Genomic DNA, 22,931 nt, shown 5'->3' with positions numbered 1-22,931 from the left:
TTGGGATCAAGTGGGACCAAACTATAGGCTTGTAAAATCACACACACTCGAAGGCCTTTCTGTCTGCTAGAGTCCACTTGTACTTATAAACTAAAGGGCCACTTAAAATCTCTTAGATGTTCATGGAAAACTCTCATCTGTTTTCCAGTTTGCAAATACATCAGTTGGAAATTGTGAAATCAGAAAAAATGTTTTCATATTTGTTTTATATTTTAATATCTGTGTGATGAGATTAAATAGAAAGAATTTATGTCATTTGCTGATTCAGTTCCTTCATCGCAAAGTTTATAAAAATGAGAAATAGAGGCATGCATAGTTGTTCGTTGATTTACATGTTTGTTTGTTTGTTTTTAATTTTATAGGTGTTCAGCAGATGAATCCTCCTAAGAAACTTCTTATTGGCTTGTTTCATATGGACCCATAGAAACCCACCAAACCTATTCAAGCTTAACAATGCTTAACTCACAAGCTCCATGTGCCTTTTGGATCTTTGCAGCATTGAAGATTTGGAAGAAGCTACTTAACTATTTTGTGATGCTGTTTATCACTTTATATTTTAAAGAGATTATTTTGTAATGAGTAACTTTTAATATTTTACTTTCACTTGTATTCTAGTAAGTGTCGAGATGCAGTTTTGCTTTTAGGTATCCTTATTTGTTAAGCTACTAGGATGAATACCTTTCATGTTTTGATCATCACTTAACTGTACACTAACAAAACGTACAGATCTTTCAAAGTCATCCTAAACATTCAACTTGGGTAAATCATCAAGCTTCAAAAAGCTGTTGGTAATTTATACAAGCTTATTCTAAAAAGAATGACTATTGGTGAAGAGGTAGAAATAAGTCGTACCTTCTTTAAACAAATTCTTCATAAGCTCTTGGAAATGAAACCTAGAAAGGTACTGACTTTTCTAAGAAGTTGGTATGATATTCCAGTCAGCTCAGTGATGGTGACATTTGAGAGCCCTGTGTTGGAAGCATTTGCTGGCGACATGTAGCAAAGGAGGTTCATCTGGGTGTACAGTATTTTACCTTCACTTTTAGAAAGAAGAAGCAATTAACCCTTATTTAATATGGTTGGAAATTTAAATCAATATCATTAGGCAAGGATGAGTTTTCTGTAGTACTGTAGGAATTAGCCTGGCTTCATTTTATAAATCTTCAGCTCAAATTGCATATTGAATGCTTGGATCTGGAGAGCTTTTAAAAAAAGCTGATTGTTGTGATGAAATACCTGATCCACAGGTATAAATACTACTTACACCTGCATATTTTTGTTATGATATTAAATTGTCCTATAAACTATTTATACATATTTGTCCTTCATAATTATCCGTATATAAGCATCACTTGTTCATTTTTGAAAGGGTATTTAAGTGGGCATTTTCTAGATAATATGAAAGTAATCATAGTACAGGATGATTTCTGTCCATACAGAGGTGAGTTAGATTGTACAGTTAATTTCAGTTATATTTATGGTACTGTTAAGTGGGTAATACATTTTCCTTTACAGCCCAGTATATATATTATGCCTGCCTAAGTTCTAAACTGGGGCTGTGTTTCAGTAGTTGTAGAATTATTGATATTAATTAGTTTTAGAGTTAATGTTGTACTATTTGGATCTGCACATTTTGGGTTTTGCACAAAAGCCTTTTTTTTAAAAAAAAAATCTGAATAATTGCCAAATATTAGAGGAAAGCTATTCTTCAAGTAAGAATAGTTTGTAGTCAAAGTGGCCAGTACATCCTATTTTTTAAACTATAACACAGACACTTGAGAAAGTTGTTGTGGTGTCATATGACAAGAAAATTATTTTCATCGGTGCCTATACTGTAACAATTACTTTTAACACATTGTATTTTGATGGTTGAGTTAAAATTTTCATCTGCTACATAGTTAAAATTCAGTTACAGATTATATTCTGTAGAGGTTTGGAAATAATTTTGAAACTCATATCATGGATTAAATAAATATTTTTGTAAAAGTAAAAGCAACCAATTTATAAATTGATTATTTGAAACTTTACAACAGAGCTGCATCACAGATTCATTTGTATTGCTTATTCATTATAGGTATTAGTCCTGTAAACTGTTTCTAGGTGAAGCATATTCCAGTGTGTTGGGGGTTTTAAAAATAAATATTTAAATTTCATGGTTCTTAATGTTTGTTTTCTTTGGGGGAGGATACTGTATTATTTTCATTGCTTCAAATTATTTCTCCTTGCCTTAGCACTGTTAGGATGTTAAAACCAAGGTTTCTGTTGAAATGTAGACAATATTCTTTCCATTTTATTAAGGACTTATTATAGCTACAGTGACTATCTGTCCTAATTTCTGCCTCCCATCTTGAAAACATTATTAATAAAGTCCTCTTTCACTCAAAAATGTCCTGGGTTGGGTTACCTTATTGTTTTATTAGAAGATCAAATACAGATTTGAGCCTTATACTTCTCTAGGGAAAACAAATTTAGGAAAGATTTTCAAACATTGAGTTGAGATATAGCAGGTAGCATAATAGAATTCGAGTTTTTCCTAGAGAAAAAGTTGGGAGTGAACTTAGTGTAGCTTAAAAGAACCTATAGAGTATATAGGTGATCAGGCTTCAAGATGTTCTTATTGAATATATTCTAGACTTTTCAGTTCCTGGATATTCATCTTTTCTCTATTAAGGTATATATAAAAATAGCTTTCCTATATAATGATATTATTTCTTTGAAGTTTGTACTTAACAGTATCTTGTAAGTATGTCAGAATTAACATTAAAATCAACAAAGAAAATAAAGTGCTGAGATAGAATGCTATACCTTGGAGAGGACTAGAACAGAAATTCTGAATGGGTAAAGAGAATTTTGGTTCAGTAACTCAGCCCAGTGTTAGTGCTGTCCTATGCATTTCCAGCTATTCCTCCATTCTACCACTTCTCCACCAACCACACATTTTCACTTACCTCCCTCCTTTTCCTTATCTATAATTATCCCTTCCCTTTAGTTATAGGCCAGAGCCCATCGCTTCTGAAATTGATTTTTCAAAAAGGAAGACCATACTTACTTTTAATTTAATGGATTTTTCATCACTCTTTATTAAAATAACATTCATCTCATTTTCTTGCCTACATACATGCAGTAATATACAGCAAAAAATAAATTCTGGCAGGAAAAATTAGATAAGCAGATCTAGTAACATCCATCTTTCACTACATATACTAGATAATAATACAGAACTTCAGGTGGTGGGAGAGAGCGAAATGGTGAAAGATTGCTAACGATTATACATTGGGTCATTGGAAAAGTTATGATGCATTTTTGCATAGAAAAACTCATGACTTTTCTGATGACCCAATAGTTTCTTTTTTCTTTTTGGCAATAAAATGTTGTGACTGATAGATTATGATACTTTGAACATAATAAAAGCCATTGTATTGTACAATTTAAATGGGCAATTTGTATGAAATGTGAATTGTATATTGATAAAGCTACTAAAATAAAACTAAATTTAAGTCTCGCCCACATTTAGACTCAGCAAGTCTAGGTATATAGCTGAGAGACATGAAAATGTATGTCCATATAAAACTTGTATAAAATTTTTATATTGGCATTGGTATAATTAGGGAAATAACCCAAATCCATCAACTGATGAGTGGATAAATAGTAACTGATATATCTGTACAACAGAATACTATCCAATCAGAAAAGGCAATGAAGTACTGATACATGTTACAATATGGATGAATATTGAAAACATTATGCTAAGTGAAAAAAAATTATTACAAAGGATCACATCTTATATGGTTACATTTATATGAAATGTGTGCTAGAGGCAAGTAAGTTGAGTCAGAAAGTAAATTAGTGATTGCCTGGGAATGGAAGGGGGAGGTCTTGGGGATTGAGAATGACTGATAATGGATATGGGACTTCTTTTTGGAGTTATGAAAATATTTTTCAGAAACATTTTAAATTAAGCCATAATAATGGCTGTACTCTTAACATACTAAAAACCAGGGTTGCTCTGAGGCCTAGTGGTTAAGGAAGCCAGTTCCCACATGGTTGACCATGGTTCAAATCCCAGCTCTGGAGGCTTGATAAAACATGTAGAATTTGTGTACATGAGTGCCTCAAATCCCAGTGGAATGGAGAAATGGAGAAGGGATTGCAACATAACTATGCTACATTGGGAGGTGCTTTCTCCCTCTTCTTCTCTCTATCTCTCTGGTGACCACACACACCTTTTGGCAATTAAATAAAAATATATGTATATATACTAAAAGCTACTGAACACTACACTTTAAATGGGTGAATTTATGGTATGTGAATTTCATCTCAAAGCTACTAAAAATTCCCACGTAAAAGCAAAATAATTCATACAGCAACAATGAAGCTAAGATTATGTCCTTATGACATCAAAAATTTGGTTAAAAATCATAGAAAACCACTTAAAAGTTTAGATGTTTTGTCTGTGATGGATTATCCAAACAAATTACTCCAAGGATCTAAAAAATATAGAAGTTATAAGTGAGATATACTCATCAGGTATATATCTGACTTAAGAAATTGGTTTAATTCATGAGCTTTCTAGGTGTAAAATTCTGAGAAGTCCAAAATAATTCTAATTTTGTGTTCTATTGAGAGGATCCATGCCATCACCTTGTTCCTGAGTGTATAGGAGGGCCATGCTTCCCCACATATATGCTATAAAAGTTGAAGTCCTTACCATATGACAAGATTATGTGTACCAGGCCTTATATAAATAACGAAGATTGACACCTTGGTCCAGTATTCTTTAAGAACAGCATGGTCAACACAGCAGCAATGTACTAAATCACTAAATGTTACTAGAAATCAATTCCATTTGTCAAACCACATTGTCACCATTCTTCAGTTTCAGAAAGCCAATGCATCTTTGAAGAAATGTATAATGAAGATGACGAATACCAGCAATAGTGCTGGTGAGGAGAGGATATGTTCCAAAGTACTTTCAGAGAGAATAGAACAGTGAAGCTTGCAATGTGGGGCAGCAGCTGGACCTTTCGTAAACTAGGTGCCCGGAATGAGAAGATTCAACACTAATAAATAGTAAGCAAAAAAAAAGTTTTGTACGAAAAGTTCCTTATTTTTTTTTTACCTAAGTTGGTAACAGAAGTGGCCCACAAATGTTCATGGAGCTCACACTTTTAAGCTAAAAAGTAATTACATGGTTTTAGCAAAGTCCTGTCTTCAGCACTTGGTGCGTTGAAAGATACTTCTTCTTCTTCATCTAACTGCAGACTACCAGAAGACAGGCGGACTCTGGCCATGGGTGACCTTATTCCTTTGCCATACAAGGAGTAGTAGTCTGGTTTAAGAATCTCTGATTCTGAATCACTAGATTCACTAGCTACATATTTTTCTGCTGTACTCTGATCTGTTCGGACTGCTGGAAACTCCTTCTCTGGAAACATATATGTAAATAGGTCTGCTTTACGACTCAGAGCAGGACAAGGCCCTAAAGGTCTAAATTCTGACCCAAAAGGGAAACGAATAGTTTTCATGTCTGATTGGCTCTGAGACCGTTTAGGGGTATGTTCTTGAATGTTATATGCAAATGCATCTTCTAAATTTGGGTCTTCCTCTTCTAGATCTACATTGATGTTTCTCCTACCACTAGGTCTGGGCATAGCTTCTTGGAGTTCTTGAAAATCTTGCTGAAAGCTCTTCATTCTGATATTCCTTGGGCTTCTTTTGACTGGCTTAATTGCAGTGGGCTCTATATAGCTGTCTGGTCTTGCCCTTTCCTCTGCCATGATTGGAGACCATCTGGGTACCTGGGGTGGCTTGTCCACATAAAAAAATACTTGTGGAGGCATAATATCAACCTGCTGACTGGTACAAGGAATATAGGGCACATCTGTGTAAGTTAGCTGCCTTGCTGGACTCACTTTGTTTGTGAGGCCAGAAGATGTGCTCATTTGATTGTCAGCAAAGGTACAACTTGTTTGGAAGGAGCTTAGAGGACTTCTTTCTTCAAAGAAGTCTCTGGGATCAGGGTCAGGATCAGGGTCAGTGGTAAAGACAGGGTCTGTATAAATAAAAGGGAAAGATGAACTGCTTTGAGACTGATGTAACAACGTAGGATCTGCCTCAGGTTTGGAACGCTCTAGTTCAGCTGCAAATGTGACCTCCACTGCAGAGTTCCTCCTCCTGCTATCTAGCACAGGCTCAGATGCGTGCACTCCATTCACATTTCGGTAGTACCCACCGCTGTATGCTAGTCTCAAGTCTTCCACCTTGAAGAGAAGAACATAGTAGTGAAAGGAGGAAAAAAGCCATTTGGTTGGGGCGGGGGCAGAGATATAAATTAGCCTTGAACTTGAAAAGGTGGCTCTTCACAAAATCACTTCAATCCATGTTCTACTCCAGGGTTGATAAATGTATAAAAGGGGGAGTCATTTGTACTATATCCCAGTTTGTATGTTAAAAAGTACATGTGACATTATTCCTTAATTCTACCCCGCTTTCAGCCTCTGCATTTGTATATTTGAGGCAGCAATGAACTTCAAGCACTTTGGCTTAGTAACTATCTCAATGAATTGGGAGTCTTGCCTGATAATCCTGGCTCTGTCACTGACTTGCGATATGACCATAGACAAGTCTAATCTCCCTGCTCTGGCCCGTGTATTTTCAGTAAAATGGGGGCAGATGACTAGGAGTAGCTTGAGAGGTTCATATACTAGATGGTACCTTTCATCATAATACTTCTGATGCCTTTTGGATAAAAACTTTCTGACTTAAATGAAGGCAGGAGAGTTTATGATACATATGTGGGGTTGTCAGAAAAGTCATGACATATTTTTCTATTCATGCAAAAGTGCATCATGACTTTTCCAACAAACCACAAGTTAATTTTTTTCAATGGAAAGCAAAAGAAAGACATTTAACAAAGTTCATATTATAAAACTCAAAGGCCCAGTTATACTGTACATGTTGAGGACACAAGGCCTAGATTCAATGGACCAATCTGAACAGGGCAGGTACAGTAATGTGTGCCTATAACTTTAGTTGAGGGGCTAGGATGGAAGAATGCAACAAGACCCTGTCAGAAATACCTCTCTGTATCCCCCCTACTCTCTCTCTCTCTCTTTTTTTTTTTTTTTTTTTTGGAGAGGTTTTCACTATAGGGCACGTGCGCTCACCAGACAGACAGAGAGAGACATAGAGACAGAAAGTGAGAAATCACCCCCCAGGGGGGATGGCCATGCCGCAATCCCTTCTCCTCCATTCTCCTCCTGGGATCCTGGGCACGCACACACACGCGCCCGGTGTGAGTTTTAAGCCACCGGGTCCGGGACGCGAACTGCAGTCGACTATGTGGGAGTCCAGCGACATAGCCATTACGCTAACTGCTGGTTCCCTCTCCTAGTCTCTCTTTTCCTCTTTCTCTCCCCCTCCCTTTTATTTAAAATTAAAAAAAAAAATGAAATAATCATTTCACAATTCCAGAAAACAACACTGTCCTTAAGTTACAAAATTACATAGCAAAAATACTTCAAAACCTTAATCCAAGATCATACACCTTCCTCTAAACCTTAATATTTTCTTGGGGAGGCGTGGGGCAGCAGGTGGTATGGTGGTTAAGGCACTGGACTCCCACATGACTAACCGTGGTTTGGGTCCCGGACGTGGCAGTTTGAAAATCATGCTGGGCACATGTGCTTGTGTGCCCAATATCTTAGGAGGAAAAGGGAGAAGGGATTGCTGTTTGGTAATCTGCCTGGAAGGTAATTTCTCACTTTTCCACTCTCTGTCACTCTCTGTCTCTCTCCAATGAGCACACACACTCTATGACAAAGAAAAAACTAATAAGATTTCAAGGGGGGGGGGGAAACAGAACTGTTAAAAATACAGGACCCAGCAGTCTCAAACCTGATCACTAAAGAATCACACCAAGTATGTGTGGATGCATGTCCAGGATCCTGGGAGGAGAATGAAGAAGGGAGGATTGTGGTGTGACCATTCTCTCTGGAGGGTGATTTCTCACTTTCCCTCTCACTGTCTTTGTCTCTCGCCCTCTCTGGTAAGTGCACATGCCCTAAGGTAAAAACCTATTTAAAAAACAGAAGTACAAAGCCAGGGGCCAGCAGGTGGCATGGTGGTTAAGGGACTGAATTCCCACATGGCCTACTACAGTTCGAGTCCTGGACCTGGCGACTAGAAAATCACTCTGAGCATGTGTGCATGCATGCCTAAAATCACTAGAGAAGAATGGAGGAGAAGAGATTGCAGTGTGACGTGTGACTCCCCTGGAGGGTGATTTCTCACTTTCTCTCTTTCTCTGTCTCTTTCCAGTGAGCATACATGCCCTATGGTAAAAAGAAAAAAAAATCTTTAAAAAAAAGCCATAGGAATTCATTTGTGTCTGTATTTTGCAATATGTTAGCAATACAGGCTGCAATTTGAAGATGTGCCAGATCCTTCCAATCTGGAAGGCACACAACAGTGGTAGTTTACTAAATAGTGTTCTATTGGCAGGAAAGACTAAGCTGACAGATCTCCCCAGGAGGCTCACCTACTCAAACAGAGTAACCTTTTTACACACTGGGAAATTCTGGCAGAATCCATTCTTGGAAGCATCTGAAATTTTGACAAATTACATTTATCTAAAGTAGGAATTTGGGGAAATCGTACTTGTTTTGACACATCAGAGAGGAGATCTGGCGAGGATCTGCACTGTCGTTCATGGTACTGAGATGGGTAATGTTTCCTGAAATCCCCAAACAGAGAAGTCATTGAATTAGCCTTCATGTGAACACCAGGATACATACAAATCCCTAAATTCAACTGAAAACCAGCACGAGAAAGAAAAACAAAAGCGCGTACCTTTCAAATGGCAAGCTCTTCAACCTCCCTTTTTTCCCATATTCCAAAAGTTGCCTTTGTGTTCTTCCACTATTATAATGAGAAGATGACAATGGTTGATTCCAGTCATAAGCCAGTAGGCTACCGAAACTCGAAAGCCTTATTTCTTGATGAATGACTCTATCATGAATCTTTAACCATCAAATTAGTGATAATATCCACTTATTGAAGGACCAGGCATAGAGCAACCTCGAATACTCAGAAATTCTTTTAAAACCCCTGAACCAAATTATATAACAGTTAACAACTCTAGACGTAAAAACTAATATGCTTTCCTTAAAAGGCCTTGCCTCTACCTCCAAATCAGTCAACTGACTTACTTTACATATTACTTCTAATGAGGCTATTGATCTGTTTTCCGATCCACTGCAGAAGAAAAGCAGCAAGCTAGACAGTACAAGACGGTTGCTCCAGTCAGGCATATACTAGCAAAGAAAGCCAGCTGACTGCTGGGAGAAACACAAGAGCCAAAAAAGAAATCACAAGAATAATAAAACCCAAAAGCCTGGGCTATTTATCACTGAAGTGCAGGGCCAGACATGCCTCCCCCGCCCTGAGGCCATCACTGCACTACAGCTGCCTGCAGAAGATAATAAGTGATGTTTATAATAACTCAGGTCATTAAGAAAAGGGCAAAATATGCTCTGTATCATCTGTTTAAGAAGGTAGGGATTTGGAGAATATATTCTGGAAGGATTCCATCGAAAATATGTGAAGTTTTTGAGATCTCAATTCATATTAGGGCAGGCTTCCACTATGGAAAAATTCCCTTATGTGGAAGCATTTGATTACGACTTTTTTTTTTTTTATCTTAGCTAAGGGTTTTGAAAACTTCTTGAAAAGAATTCCTAGCTTGGTGTATTCAAGTAAAAACATTATCTTAATTTGACCTCACTTCCGTTCCCCTAAGGTGTGACCTGCAGTAAAGAACGTCAAGTGCAATATTGCTCAATTTTTTTTAATTAAAAAAAAAATGTTTGTTTATGGGGCCGGTAGGTGGCATGGTGGTTAAAGGCACTGGACGCCCACCTGGTCCAAATCCCAGACCTGGTGGCTTCCTTTCTCACTTTCTCGCTCGCTCTCTCTGGTCAACTTGGAGAATAATAATAATAATAATAATAATAATAAAGTTTAAAAATTAAAAAGTAATTATTTTTCTTTTTTTTGGAGAGGTTTTTGCTATAGGACGCATGTGCTCACCAGAAAGACAGAGAGACAGAAAGTGAGAAATCACTCCCCAGGGACGATGGCCACACCACAATCCCTTCTCCTCCATTCTCCTCTCAGGATCTTGGGCACACATGCACACGCACCCGTCGTGAGTTTAAGCCACTGGGTCCAGGACTCAAACTGCAGTCGACTACATGGGAGTCCAGCGACATAGCCATTATGCCATCTGCTGGCCCCCCAAAAATAATTCTTACAAAACACAGTTTGTTTATTTCATGAGTGAGACACAGAAAAAGAAGCAGGAAGACAGCACTTCCAACCAGGACCTGATGCTGTGGTTCACCTCTAGCCTCTGTCAGCCCCATATCATGGGCACACGCATGTCTGGCAGACTCAGGGAGGTCTCTGGGCAAGAAGCTGGAACCTTCCCACGAGGATTAGTCTCACAGGGCAGAGTATTATGTTACCACTGTCTAGATCCTGCTCCATCTTTTTAATTCTTTATTCCCTCTGGTGCCTTTTCATTTTACCTTTTGCCTAACCAGCACCACTAGAGTGTTGTTGAGCTCTCCTTTCTGTGGATTGTATAGAAGTTAGATAAAAGGGAAACAGTAGGTTCATTGAATACATTTTCTGAAACTGCACATATTCCCCACATGTCCTCACCCCTGCCATCCTTGCCAGGATACTGATCCAACCTCTAAGGTAGGGCATGCCTCTCGTCCTGCCTCACAATTAGGAAATGTTGACTTAATGTGTCATATCGAAAATGAGCAGTAAAAGGTATAATCTTTCAAGTCACTAAAATGAATTCTTTATCATATCTAGAATTTAAACTCCTCCCATGCCTCTTATGTTATTGAAAATAAGCAACGTGTGTAGTTCGCCGATGTGTAATATTTAATTACCTATAGCGGAAACTAGAACCCTTGCTGCAAAGGAGCGTTTTGGGTTTTGATTTGGGCTCTTCTGAAAGCCTGAAGAAAGCATGGTATTCCACACAAGTCTTCCAGAAAGCTTTGCAAGCATCTCGGCTGGCCATGGTGAACTCCAAGGTGTCCTTGCACAGCACCTGTATAAACCAATTTTTATCAAGCAAAACATCCTTCAACAATATCAGAGATCTTCACATCCCAATGCCTTCTAAACTATAGGCCAGGAGGCTCACACAGCTTCTGATTTTCCAATTGGCTCCCTGTAAGCTTCACACCTACTGAAAGCATATGATTGGCAACCTTCCAAAGAACAGATAAACAGGGCCGCTGCTCACAAACAGAGTCTTCTCTAAGAAGCAAACCTTGTTTTGCACACTCCCTTCACCTTAAGCACTTTTTTTAAAAAAAACATCTCTTCTCTGCCAGGAACATTTTTATGAAGTGGCAAATTTTGTTAAAATGAACATGAAAGGTCATCCTTTCAAGGTGACAAGAAGTAATAAATGACCAACAGGAAAGGGGGGGTAGGAGGAAATCTCCTTACAGATGGGAGGACTTACAGGATGATTACATGTATATGAGTCTTTTTAATGTACCAACTGGAAACTTTTCCTCTCTATGCTACCACCTTCTATGATGTTTTATGTTAGCATTTAGCATATTTGATCTATCCTAGGGGAGAGCTTACCTTTCAGATCTAGAGTCCAAGTTTTCTCCACCTCTTGACTCACTATCTACCCCCATTAGCCCAAGGTTACCTGGTATGCTTGCAGCTCTGTTTTCAACAGCCCCATCAATCTATTACATTGCCATCCCCCCTTCCTATCCAGGTTTCTACACGCAGCCCCTAAGGCTCTCTATGAACTTCACACAGGATCGGATCTCCTTAAGTGTTTAAATGATCACTTTTATATTAGACAATAATCTAGAGCATGAAACTCAAACTACTGGATTTTCTGTAGTTTTAAATTTAGTTAATGTGGACCAGCCAGTGGCATGGTGGGGCAAGGCTGGATCCCACATGGCTGATAGTGCAGTTTGAGTCCTGGACCCATTGGCTTAAAAAACATACCAGGCACAAGTGCATGCATGTCCAAAATCTCAAAAGGAAAAGGAGGAGAAGGGATTGTGGCATGGCCATCACTCCGTGGGGTGCTTTCTCTCTGTGTCTCTCTTGCTCTCGCTCTCGCTCTCACTGTCACTTTCGCTCTCACTCTCACTCTTTCTCCAGTAAGGATACATGCCCTGTAGCACAATTTTTTAAATGATTTGGTTTTTTAGAAATGTCATGACACATTTTTCCATAGAAAAAAATACATCATGACTTTTCCAACAACCCAATAGTTGATGCGTACTTTCCACTTCATTTTTTTTAAAGTTTGTTTATGGAAAGAGAGCCAAGTACTCCTGCAATATGCATCCTCCTCCAGCAAGGATCACGTGTACACCTACAGGTACACCTGGTGTGTTTAGATTGACCCAGGATCTGAACCCAGGGCCTCACATACGGCTCCAGTAACATGCAGTGGCACCCCATTGGTTGTCTGGGTCATGCGTGCATGTAATAATATTTGCTTAAGGAAAGTAGATAAAGATATTTTATAAAATGCAACACATCATTATCAAATGAATGTCTCTATAGTCCTCTATGTAGTCATTTTCTTTTGACTCATCAAAGCCCTAAAAGAATGATATCCATGGAGACCTGCCTTTCAGGCCAGGCACCCCATTTTCCTATCACTTTATTCCTTCTAAACTTCCAATCAGGTTTCTTAGTGTTTGCCTTCAGTAAAAATATAACTTAAAGCTCTGGTTTATTCATCTACCTGCAAAAGGGGTGAAAGGTGTCAGCATCACCCCTCATGGTCAGCCAAGTTTACCACTTGTATTCTAACCATTTGCAGAAAAAAAAATGCTAAGTGAACAAAAACTAAAATAATTATAAAGCTACTTACCAAGATATTGGCATGAAGTTTGATGAGAAAATGCTTTCTCTTAAAACTCAACTTGCGTATTTTAGCCCAGTTGAAAGTATTGATCTTTGTATTTCCCTATGAAGAAGCACATGGCAAATTTCAAAATGTGCCAGCACGAGTTAGTTTTTAAAACAGTACCAACTTGATATAAAATGCACTTCATGAATGTGGCCATCCTTGACCCATCTCTCATGTAGATTGATCCTATCACACTAAGTAGAAGATATGCTAAAGAAGGCATTCCAGATGGGACACCAGACTGTTTGGGAATACAAGTCAGAAGGGGTATGCCTGGGAAAGGTTACTAGCCAGGACTGGGAGATCACAGTAGAAAAGGATTACTGCAATAACTTCTCTAATCTCATGTCTTCCCCATGTTTCCAGATTCAACTGTGAAAAAAAATCTAAATAAAAATAAAGTCCTATTTCTCCTGCTACGCCTTTTACTCAAATACCTTCAAAAGCTTCTCACTGTCCACATTCTCAAGTCTTGGCTAGGTTTTGCTAACTCATCTAATAGGTTATTGGGAAAGTTATGATGCATTTTTACACAGAAAAACAGAAAAATATGTCATGACTTTCCCAATGACATTTTCTATTGAATATACGACCTTCTATTCCACTGTGAACCCAAAATACAGTTCTGTCCATATTTGTACCTTCCCTCTAGTGATTTCCTCCCTCTCCTTACCTAGAATGCCTTCCACATAGTCAGACCCTCTTGCCAGCTCTGATAGCACCTCCTCTAGCATATTCTATATAATTATTGAAGTCAACACCCATTTCAAACTCCTCTAAACTGCTCTAGCTCTCTCTGGTCTTCCCAAACAACCTAGGGTTTTTATTTGTTTGTTCTTTGTTTAATAGATAATACAGTCACAAAGTTCCCAAATCAAAAATATCCATAAAGCTTATTATCTCTTACCTCTACTTCTGTCCCCATCCATTCCTTACAAGTTACCATGTATATGAATTATATGACCTAGTAACTGTTGATTACTCACTGTTGGGTATCAAGCACTATTTATCTGACCTCTCTAAATAAACATCTTCATGGCAGGACCCATGTATTATACTTAATGTTAGTTTCCTGATTGTGTCATGCTTTTTTCTTCTCAGGGCCTTTGCCCTTTTTCTGGAACACTTTTTTTCCCTCCCAACTCTATCCCTTTGGCCTGAATGACTTCCCCAAGAGCTTAGCTTAAATGTGAAGGCCCTCTCATCTGTATGCTACCTTAGCACCCCTTGCTTCTAGCACAAAGTATATCAAATTTGTTTGTAATTACTTCTTTAATTGTCTGTCTTCCCACTATTAAAATTCAAGTTCCATGAAGTCAGGATCATTCTCATTTACTTCCATAGCTCTAGTGCCCAGCACAGCACTGAGAGAATGGACAATAAATATGAAAACAGAATGAATGAATGAATAGATGGGCACCCAACTCTACAAATATACCAAATAAAAGCCCTTGAATTATATTATTTAAAACAGGTGAATTTTATGCTATGCAAATAACATTTCAATAAAACTAATTTTAAAAATCAAAGGGTACAATAAAGAGTACATACAAAGTATTCAATACAGAAGTATCCATAATTTTTCACTGGATTTGGGGAAGGGATAACAGATACTCTAAGAGCAGCTATTTGTTTCCAACTGGACATGTAAGTATTCACATGAAAAAATTCACCACCAGACACCATGGCCTTGTTTCTCTACGCCCCACCCCCAACCTCTCCCATTTGGGAGACAATGGCAAGGATCAGAGGTTAAAATGTTATGAGTGGCAAGTCCCTCCTGGGTGTGTGATTCACTGGGCCTTTGACCATCAATGAGACTCTCATGGTGAAAACTTGACAACCAAATAAATGAGAAAGTCAAGATTCTCTTAGCTGAGTTCCTAAGTGACCTGCTTTGTGACTTACTTCAGTGCTCTAGTTCAGTCTTTGGGGTTAGTGGGTTTCAGGTCATCCCTTCCTTTCTTACAAGTGATTCATGAATAAACCTGCCCTATGTATCTGCCTATGATTCTGTGTCATTTTGAAGGTTAGGCAAGTGTCTTTGGACCTTACCTTGAATCTAAATTAATTGAATGTTCAGAGACATGGGGACACCTAATAGACTAAAAACTGCTTTAAAAAATAGCCTCTGGTGAACTTCCCTGGGGTGAGGATTAATAATGACTGAAGACCAGAGAGCCTGAAGTTGTTTTCTAACCTGGAACTCAAAGTCCTAGGGAAAAAATGAGCCAGTAAACAGCCATGGTTGCTGGCAGGGTTGGGCACTAATCCACCACTAGCTGGCAACTGGGTATCTCCAATGAAACCAGTAACTGAAAGAGAGCCTATTAGATTTAGGAACCTTCAGGGTGTCTCAGGAGGATTTGGACAGTCAATGCACTTTGTGTCACAGCCAAAGCTTCTGGCATGCCAAAATCCTCCAGTCTAGAAGTTTCAAAGAGCCTCTCAATTTTATCTCCCCACCATGCTGGGCTAATGTGAATTTCCCAGAGTCAAGACAGTCAATTATAAATTTTGTATGGCAGCAAAGCAGATTGAGAGAAGAGGACTTCCTTTCCAAGTATTACTTCTCTTTCTGGCTGGTGATAAGACTGAGGGGTGGGACTACCGAAATTGAAAGGATTAAAAAGAATTATTACCCGTAACACCAAAACTCCCATGTGAGCAACAGCCAGGTGAATCTGCATCCCTTCACCATCACTGGCAGGGTGAGGCCTGATGCCATACATATCCAGCTTTCTCGCTATGTCCAGTAGCAGAATGTCAGATTCAGCTGGGCTCCTGCCACTGCAAGGAGAAAGAATTCATGAGCCTCATAAATATAGCAAGAATGACACTCCTATCCTGAGAGCTCCATGAGGAGCTCAGCATTTGCTTGAGCCTGAAGCTTCTCAGGCTTAAGGGCTTGCTTTTAAGATTCTCTTCCCAGCTTTAGTGTTCTCTACTGGGAGAAGCAGGTGCCAGTTAAAGTACTTACATGTGCTTCTGATGAAACTGCATGATCTTGTTCTCTAAAGAGTCTTGGTTTGGTAAGTACCGGGTTTGTGCCAGATGTTTCCTATCTGTTTCTTCATGAAAGTCTCCCAGTTCTGCTGCATGGCAGAAAAGTGACATTTTTATTTAGATTACCATTGAGGAGTTAGGCAATGGAGCACCCAATATACCCTCTGACCTCCCCCAAACAGTTTTTCTCTGCAACCAGTGCAGCACCATGCCTCCCACTCCATGTTCTATGTATATTTATGTTTCTTTTTCAAATCAGCAACAGTGGGTTTCTATAAAATCTGTGTAATAAGTCATAGAACCAGTGTAGGTCTTAAATGCTCCAAGATCACAGTTGAATATTTCATTAAGTTTTTCTTCTCCCACATTCTGTTTATGATCTCTCCTACTTCCAATCGGCCCCTGTGGTAGGTTGAATTGTGTCCCCTTCCAATAAAGTTTTTATGTTGAAGTCCTAACCCCCAGTACCACAGAATGTGACTATATTTGGAGACAGAGCCTTTAAAGAGGCGATTAAGTTGAAATAAGACCATTAGGGTGGGCCCTAATCCAATCTGCTTGGTATCCTTATAAGAAGAGGAATTTTGGACACTCAGACAGGAGCACAAAGAAAAAAGACCATGTGAGGACACAGTGAGAAGGCAGCCATCTGCCAGCCAAGGAGAGAGGCCTCAGAAGAAAGCAAACCCAGCGACACCTTGATCTTGGATCCCTAACCTCCATGACTGTGAGAAAATAAATTCTGTCCTATAAGTCATTCAATGCTTGGTATTTTGTTATGGCAGCCCTAGCAAATTAATACAACCTCCCAACTTTACTCCACCCTGATCATACCTTATCAAGAAAGGGGAATATAAATGCCAACAACAATGCAAGCCAGTCACCACCAATTCATCACTCTGCACTTTGGAAATCTAGTAAATTCCCAGCTATCTGGAATCCCTAGTAGATGAATCATTCTGAAAATTATTCTGACTTTTTCAAATAGCTGGCAGTAGAATTGTGGTCATAACTTACTCTTTTTTAGATGCCTCCAGTTTATTCATATAACCATCTATTGCAGCACTATGCCTACAAAGCCTAATAAGATATTTAGGATTAGCTGACCTGAATGTAAACCCTTGCTTCTAGCACAAAGTATATCAAATTTGTTTGTAATTACTTCTTTAATTGTCTGTCTTCCCACTATTAAAATTCAAGTTCCATGAAGTCAGGATCATTCTCATTTACTTCCATAGCTCTAGTGCCCAGCACAGCACTGAGAGAATGGACAATAAATATGAAAACAGAATGAATGAATGAATAGATGGGCACCCAACTCTACAAATATACCAAATAAAAGCCCTTGAATTATACAATTTAAAACAGGTGAATTTTATGCTATGCAAATAACATTTCAATAAAACTAATTTTAAAAATCAAAGGGTACAATAAAGAGTACATACAAAGTATTCAATACAGAAGTATCCATAATTTTTCACTGGATTTGGGGAAGGGATAACAGATACTCTAAGAGCAGCTATTTGTTTCCAACTGGACATGTAAGTATTCACATGAAAAAATTCACCACCAGACACCATGGCCTTGTTTCTCTACGCCCCACCCCCAACCTCTCCCATTTGGGAGACAATGGCAAGGATCAGAGGTTAAAATGTTATGAGTGGCAAGTCCCTCCTGGGTGTGTGATTCACTGGGCCTTTGACCATCAATGAGACTCTCATGGTGAAAACTTGACAACCAAATAAATGAGAAAGTCAAGATTCTCTTAGCTGAGTTCCTAAGTGACCTGCTTTGTGACTTACTTCAGTGCTCTAGTTCAGTCTTTGGGGTTAGTGGGTTTCAGGTCATCCCTTCCTTTCTTACAAGTGATTCATGAATAAACCTGCCCTATGTATCTGCCTATGATTCTGTGTCATTTTGAAGGTTAGGCAAGTGTCTTTGGACCTTGCCTTGAATCTAAATTAATTGAATGTTCAGAGACATGGGGACACCTAATAGACTAAAAACTGCTTTAAAAAATAGCCTCTGGTGAACTTCCCTGGGGTGAGGATTAATAATGACTGAAGACCAGAGAGCCTGAAGTTGTTTTCTAACCTGGAAATCAAAGTCCTAGGGAAAAAATGAGCCAGTAAACAGCCATGGTTGCTGGCAGGGTTGGGCACTAATCCACCACTAGCTGGCAACTGGGTATCTCCAATGAAACCAGTAACTGAAAGAGAGCCTATTAGATTTAGGAACCTTCAGGGTGTCTCAGGAGGATTTGGACAGTCAATGCACTTTGTGTCACAGCCAAAGCTTCTGGCATGCCAAAATCCTCCAGTCTAGAAGTTTCAAAGAGCCTCTCAATTTTATCTCCCCACCATGCTGGGCTAATGTGAATTTCCCAGAGTCAAGACAGTCAATTATAAATTTTGTATGGCAGCAAAGCAGATTGAGAGAAGAGGACTTCCTTTCCAAGTATTACTTCTCTTTCTGGCTGGTGATAAGACTGAGGGGTGGGACTACCGAAATTGAAAGGATTAAAAAGAATTATTACCCGTAACACCAAAACTCCCATGTGAGCAACAGCCAGGTGAATCTGCATCCCTTCACCATCACTGGCAGGGTGAGGCCTGATGCCATACATATCCAGCTTTCTCGCTATGTCCAGTAGCAGAATGTCAGATTCAGCTGGGCTCCTGCCACTGCAAGGAGAAAGAATTCATGAGCCTCATAAATATAGCAAGAATGACACTCCTATCCTGAGAGCTCCATGAGGAGCTCAGCATTTGCTTGAGCCTGAAGCTTCTCAGGCTTAAGGGCTTGCTTTTAAGATTCTCTTCCCAGCTTTAGTGTTCTCTACTGGGAGAAGCAGGTGCCAGTTAAAGTACTTACATGTGCTTCTGATGAAACTGCATGATCTTGTTCTCTAAAGAGTCTTGGTTTGGTAAGTACCGGGTTTGTGCCAGATGTTTCCTATCTGTTTCTTCATGAAAGTCTCCCAGTTCTGCTGCATGGCAGAAAAGTGACATTTTTATTTAGATTACCATTGAGGAGTTAGGCAATGGAGCACCCAATATACCCTCTGACCTCCCCCAAACAGTTTTTCTCTGCAACCAGTGCAGCACCATGCCTCCCACTCCATGTTCTATGTATATTTATGTTTCTTTTTCAAATCAGCAACAGTGGGTTTCTATAAAATCTGTGTAATAAGTCATAGAACCAGTGTAGGTCTTAAATGCTCCAAGATCACAGTTGAATATTTCATTAAGTTTTTCTTCTCCCACATTCTGTTTATGATCTCTCCTACTTCCAATCGGCCCCTGTGGTAGGTTGAATTGTGTCCCCTTCCAATAAAGTTTTTATGTTGAAGTCCTAACCCCCAGTACCACAGAATGTGACTATATTTGGAGACAGAGCCTTTAAAGAGGCGATTAAGTTGAAATAAGACCATTAGGGTGGGCCCTAATCCAATCTGCTTGGTATCCTTATAAGAAGAGGAATTTTGGACACTCAGACAGGAGCACAAAGAAAAAAGACCATGTGAGGACACAGTGAGAAGGCAGCCATCTGCCAGCCAAGGAGAGAGGCCTCAGAAGAAAGCAAACCCAGCGACACCTTGATCTTGGATCCCTAACCTCCATGACTGTGAGAAAATAAATTCTGTCCTATAAGTCATTCAATGCTTGGTATTTTGTTATGGCAGCCCTAGCAAATTAATACAACCTCCCAACTTTACTCCACCCTGATCATACCTTATCAAGAAAGGGGAATATAAATGCCAACTACAATGCAAGCCAGTCACCACCAATTCATCACTCTGCACTTTGGAAATCTAGTAAATTCCCAGCTATCTGGAATCCCTAGTAGATGAATCATTCTGAAAATTATTCTGACTTTTTCAAATAGCTGGCAGTAGAATTGTGGTCATAACTTACTCTTTTTTAGATGCCTCCAGTTTATTCATATAACCATCTATTGCAGCACTATGCCTACAAAGCCTAATAAGATATTTAGGATTAGCTGACCTGAATGTAAACAACCTCCGATTATTTAGATTTTTGAATTCTTTTGTCTTCTTTATCATTTTTATGCCTCCTCTCTCTCTCAGATTTACATGAATTCTTTCTTGGTCATTGATTTCCTCTGAAGTCAAAGTTTAGAACACTTAATTTTCTTTTTAATTGTGACTTCTAATCTAATGTAAAATAAGAACCCAGATATCCAAATCTGTTATCATTATATATACTGCAGGAGTAAACAGAAGGAGTCTTCAAAAAGTTCATTAGAAAAATACGCTGTTAATGGATTTTAAAAAATAATTGTACCCAAGTGAACTCATATAAGTGAATTCCATTTTTCCACAACTTTTCTGAAATCTCTTCATAGATTCTTGATGGGAAATTGTAGTGCTTTCTTGCTGAGTAAAATATTGAGTCATCAGGAAAGTCATGACATATTTTTCACATGGAAAAATGCATCATATCTTGGGGCAAGCAAGTGGCATGGGAGTTAAAGGTGCTGGACTCCCACATGGCTGACTGTGGTTCAAGTCCCAGATCTTGTGGCTTATTTTCTCACTTTCCGTTTCTTTCTTTCTCTGTCTCTGATCAAACTGAAAAAAAATAATAAAACAATAAATAAAGTTAAATAAAATAATTCTTTAAAGGAAAATATGTCATGACTTTCCAATGACCTAATATGTGGACAATGGCAAAAATATTTTTAGTGCTGGAATCCTTTTTGTTTCTCTTCTGACTTAGTTTTCCATTTTTATTTTAGACAAATAGCATGCTGAGCTTTAGACAACTGACATGCATAATGTATATTTCAAAATCACAATATAATGAAAATCTCCAGATAACAAACATTTTTAAAGATCAAAGTAATGACTCTTTATTTATTTATGTATTTTCCCAATATTGACATAGGTACAAAAAAAAAAATCTCACCCAAACCTAATCAAGTCCAGATGGTTTTGCTGGTAAATTCTATCAAATATTCAAAGAAGAAATTGCATAATGTATATTTCAAAATCACAATATAATGAAAATCTCCAGATAACAAACATTTTTAAAGATCAAAGTAATGACTCTTTATTTATTTATGTATTTTCCCAATATTGACATAGGTACAAAAAAAAAAATCTCACCCAAACCTAATCAAGTCCAGATGGTTTTGCTGGTAAATTCTATCAAATATTCAAAGAAGAAATTCTTTACAAACGTTTCCAGAAAACAGTGGATACTTACTAACTCATTCTATGAGGCCAGTATCCCCGATACAAAACCAGACAGACATCACAAGAAAAGTACAGATCAATATAGCTCATGAATGCAAGAAGCAAAGATGCTTAATGAAATCATAGTAAGCTGAATCCAGAAACATATAAAAAGGATTATATTGTATGGCCAAGTGGGATTTATCCCAGGATTGCAAGGTCAGTTCAACATATGAAAATCAATTGCTACAATACATTATGTTAAAGGAAAAAAAACACCACACATTATTATCCGAATAGATCCAGACAAAATCCAACACCCATTCATTATAAAACAAACTCAACAAACAAGGAATCAAAGGTAAATTTTTGAAACTGATAAAAAGCCTACAGCTAACATCATAATCATACCAAATTGAGAGACTGCATGCTTTCCCCTGAGACCAGGAACAAGACAAAGATGTCTATCCTCACCATTTCTATCCAACACTGTACTGGTGATTCTAGGCAAGAAGAAGAAATATAAAGAATTTGCCTAAAAAGGAAGAGATAAGTTGTCTTTACCTACAGGTAACATGATTCTGTACATAGAAAATCCTAAGGAACACACACAAATCTACTAGAATTAATACATGAGTTCACCAAGGTAGCAAGATATCGATCAGTACACATAAAGTAACTATACTTGTACATACTAGCAATTAACAATACAAAAATGAAAGTAAGAAAACAATTCCAAGGCCAGTCTCATGACCTACTGGTTAAGAGAGCCAGATTCCACATGGCTAACCACATTTTGAGCTTTGACCCCAGCAGCTTGAAAAATGTGACAGGCATGTGTGCACATATGCCCTAAATCCCAAGAGGATGGATATATGAAGGAGAAGGGATTGCAGCATGACCATACCCCATTGGGGAATTCTCTCTCTCCTGCCAGTGCATGTGCCCTATGGAAATTTTAAAAAGAGAGAAAACCATTTAAATAAATGGAATTTCATTTAAAATAACATCAAAAAAGGATAAAATACTAAAGAAATTTAACACAAGAAGAATGAGACCTACAGAGTGAAAACTACACAACAGTAAAACTCTGTAAAAATGGAGAGACATTTAAGATTTATGGGCTCAAAGACTCAATATTGCAAAGATGGCAAATTTTCCAGAAGTGATCTACAAACTCAATGCAACACCCATCAAAATCACAGCAGGCTTTTTTTTTTTTTTTTTTTTTTTTTAAATTTGAAAAAATTTTTTTTTTTTTTTTTTTTTTGCTATACCAAAGGGTATATGTGCTTATGAGAGAGGGAGAGAAAAAAAGGAAAGAAACAACCTCCAGTGGGGTGTGGTCATGGTGCATCCCTTTCTCCTCCCCACCCCCCAGGAGGGATGGCCACGCCGCAATCCCTTCTCCTCCGTTCTCCTCTCAGGATCTTGGGCACACAAGTACACGTGCCTGGCGTGAGTTTAAGCCACTGAGTCTGGGACTCAAACCGCGGTCGACTACATGGGAGTCCAGCAACATAGCCATTACGCTAACTACTAGTCCCCAAAATTGACAAACATTCTTAAATTTTACATGGAATGCACAGGAAGCAGAATGAACAAATAACACAATCTTGAAAAAGAAAAAAGTTGAGAATACATACTTCCCTATTTCAAAATTTACTGTGGGACCAGCAGTTAGCATAATGGCTATGTTGCTGGACTCCCATGTAGTAGACCGGCGTTCGCGTCCCG

At 38.5% G+C, this 22,931-nt stretch overlaps 2 protein-coding genes across 2 annotated transcripts in view; one reads left to right on the top strand and one right to left on the bottom strand.

Moving 5' to 3' along the window:
* STK26 (serine/threonine kinase 26) overlaps nt 1-2,153 on the top strand; it is a 57,606-nt gene extending 55,453 nt beyond the window's left edge. Inside the window, exon 13 of the mRNA XM_006162610.3 lies at nt 363-2,153. Within this exon, the coding sequence (XP_006162672.1) occupies nt 363-387 (25 nt within the window). The 3' untranslated portion in view covers nt 388-2,153. The remainder of the gene's footprint in view (nt 1-362) is intronic.
* A 592-nt stretch (nt 2,154-2,745) lies between these two features.
* Nucleotides 2,746-22,931, bottom strand: part of FRMD7 (FERM domain containing 7) — a 52,305-nt gene continuing 32,119 nt past the window's right edge. Inside the window, exons 8-14 of the mRNA XM_006162612.2 lie at nt 18,869-18,983; nt 18,531-18,678; nt 12,950-13,045; nt 10,968-11,131; nt 8,851-8,919; nt 8,659-8,734; nt 2,746-6,260 (exon numbers count right to left, since the gene is read on the bottom strand). Of these exons, the coding sequence (XP_006162674.1) occupies nt 5,169-6,260; nt 8,659-8,734; nt 8,851-8,919; nt 10,968-11,131; nt 12,950-13,045; nt 18,531-18,678; nt 18,869-18,983 (1,760 nt within the window). The 3' untranslated portion in view covers nt 2,746-5,168. The remainder of the gene's footprint in view (nt 6,261-8,658; nt 8,735-8,850; nt 8,920-10,967; nt 11,132-12,949; nt 13,046-18,530; nt 18,679-18,868; nt 18,984-22,931) is intronic.

Source organism: Tupaia chinensis, unplaced genomic scaffold, assembly GCF_000334495.1.
Source record: "Tupaia chinensis unplaced genomic scaffold, TupChi_1.0 Scaffold140308_1, whole genome shotgun sequence".
In the NCBI taxonomy this organism is placed as follows: domain Eukaryota; kingdom Metazoa; phylum Chordata; class Mammalia; order Scandentia; family Tupaiidae; genus Tupaia; species Tupaia belangeri.
This window is presented reverse-complemented; position numbering and strand designations above follow the sequence as displayed.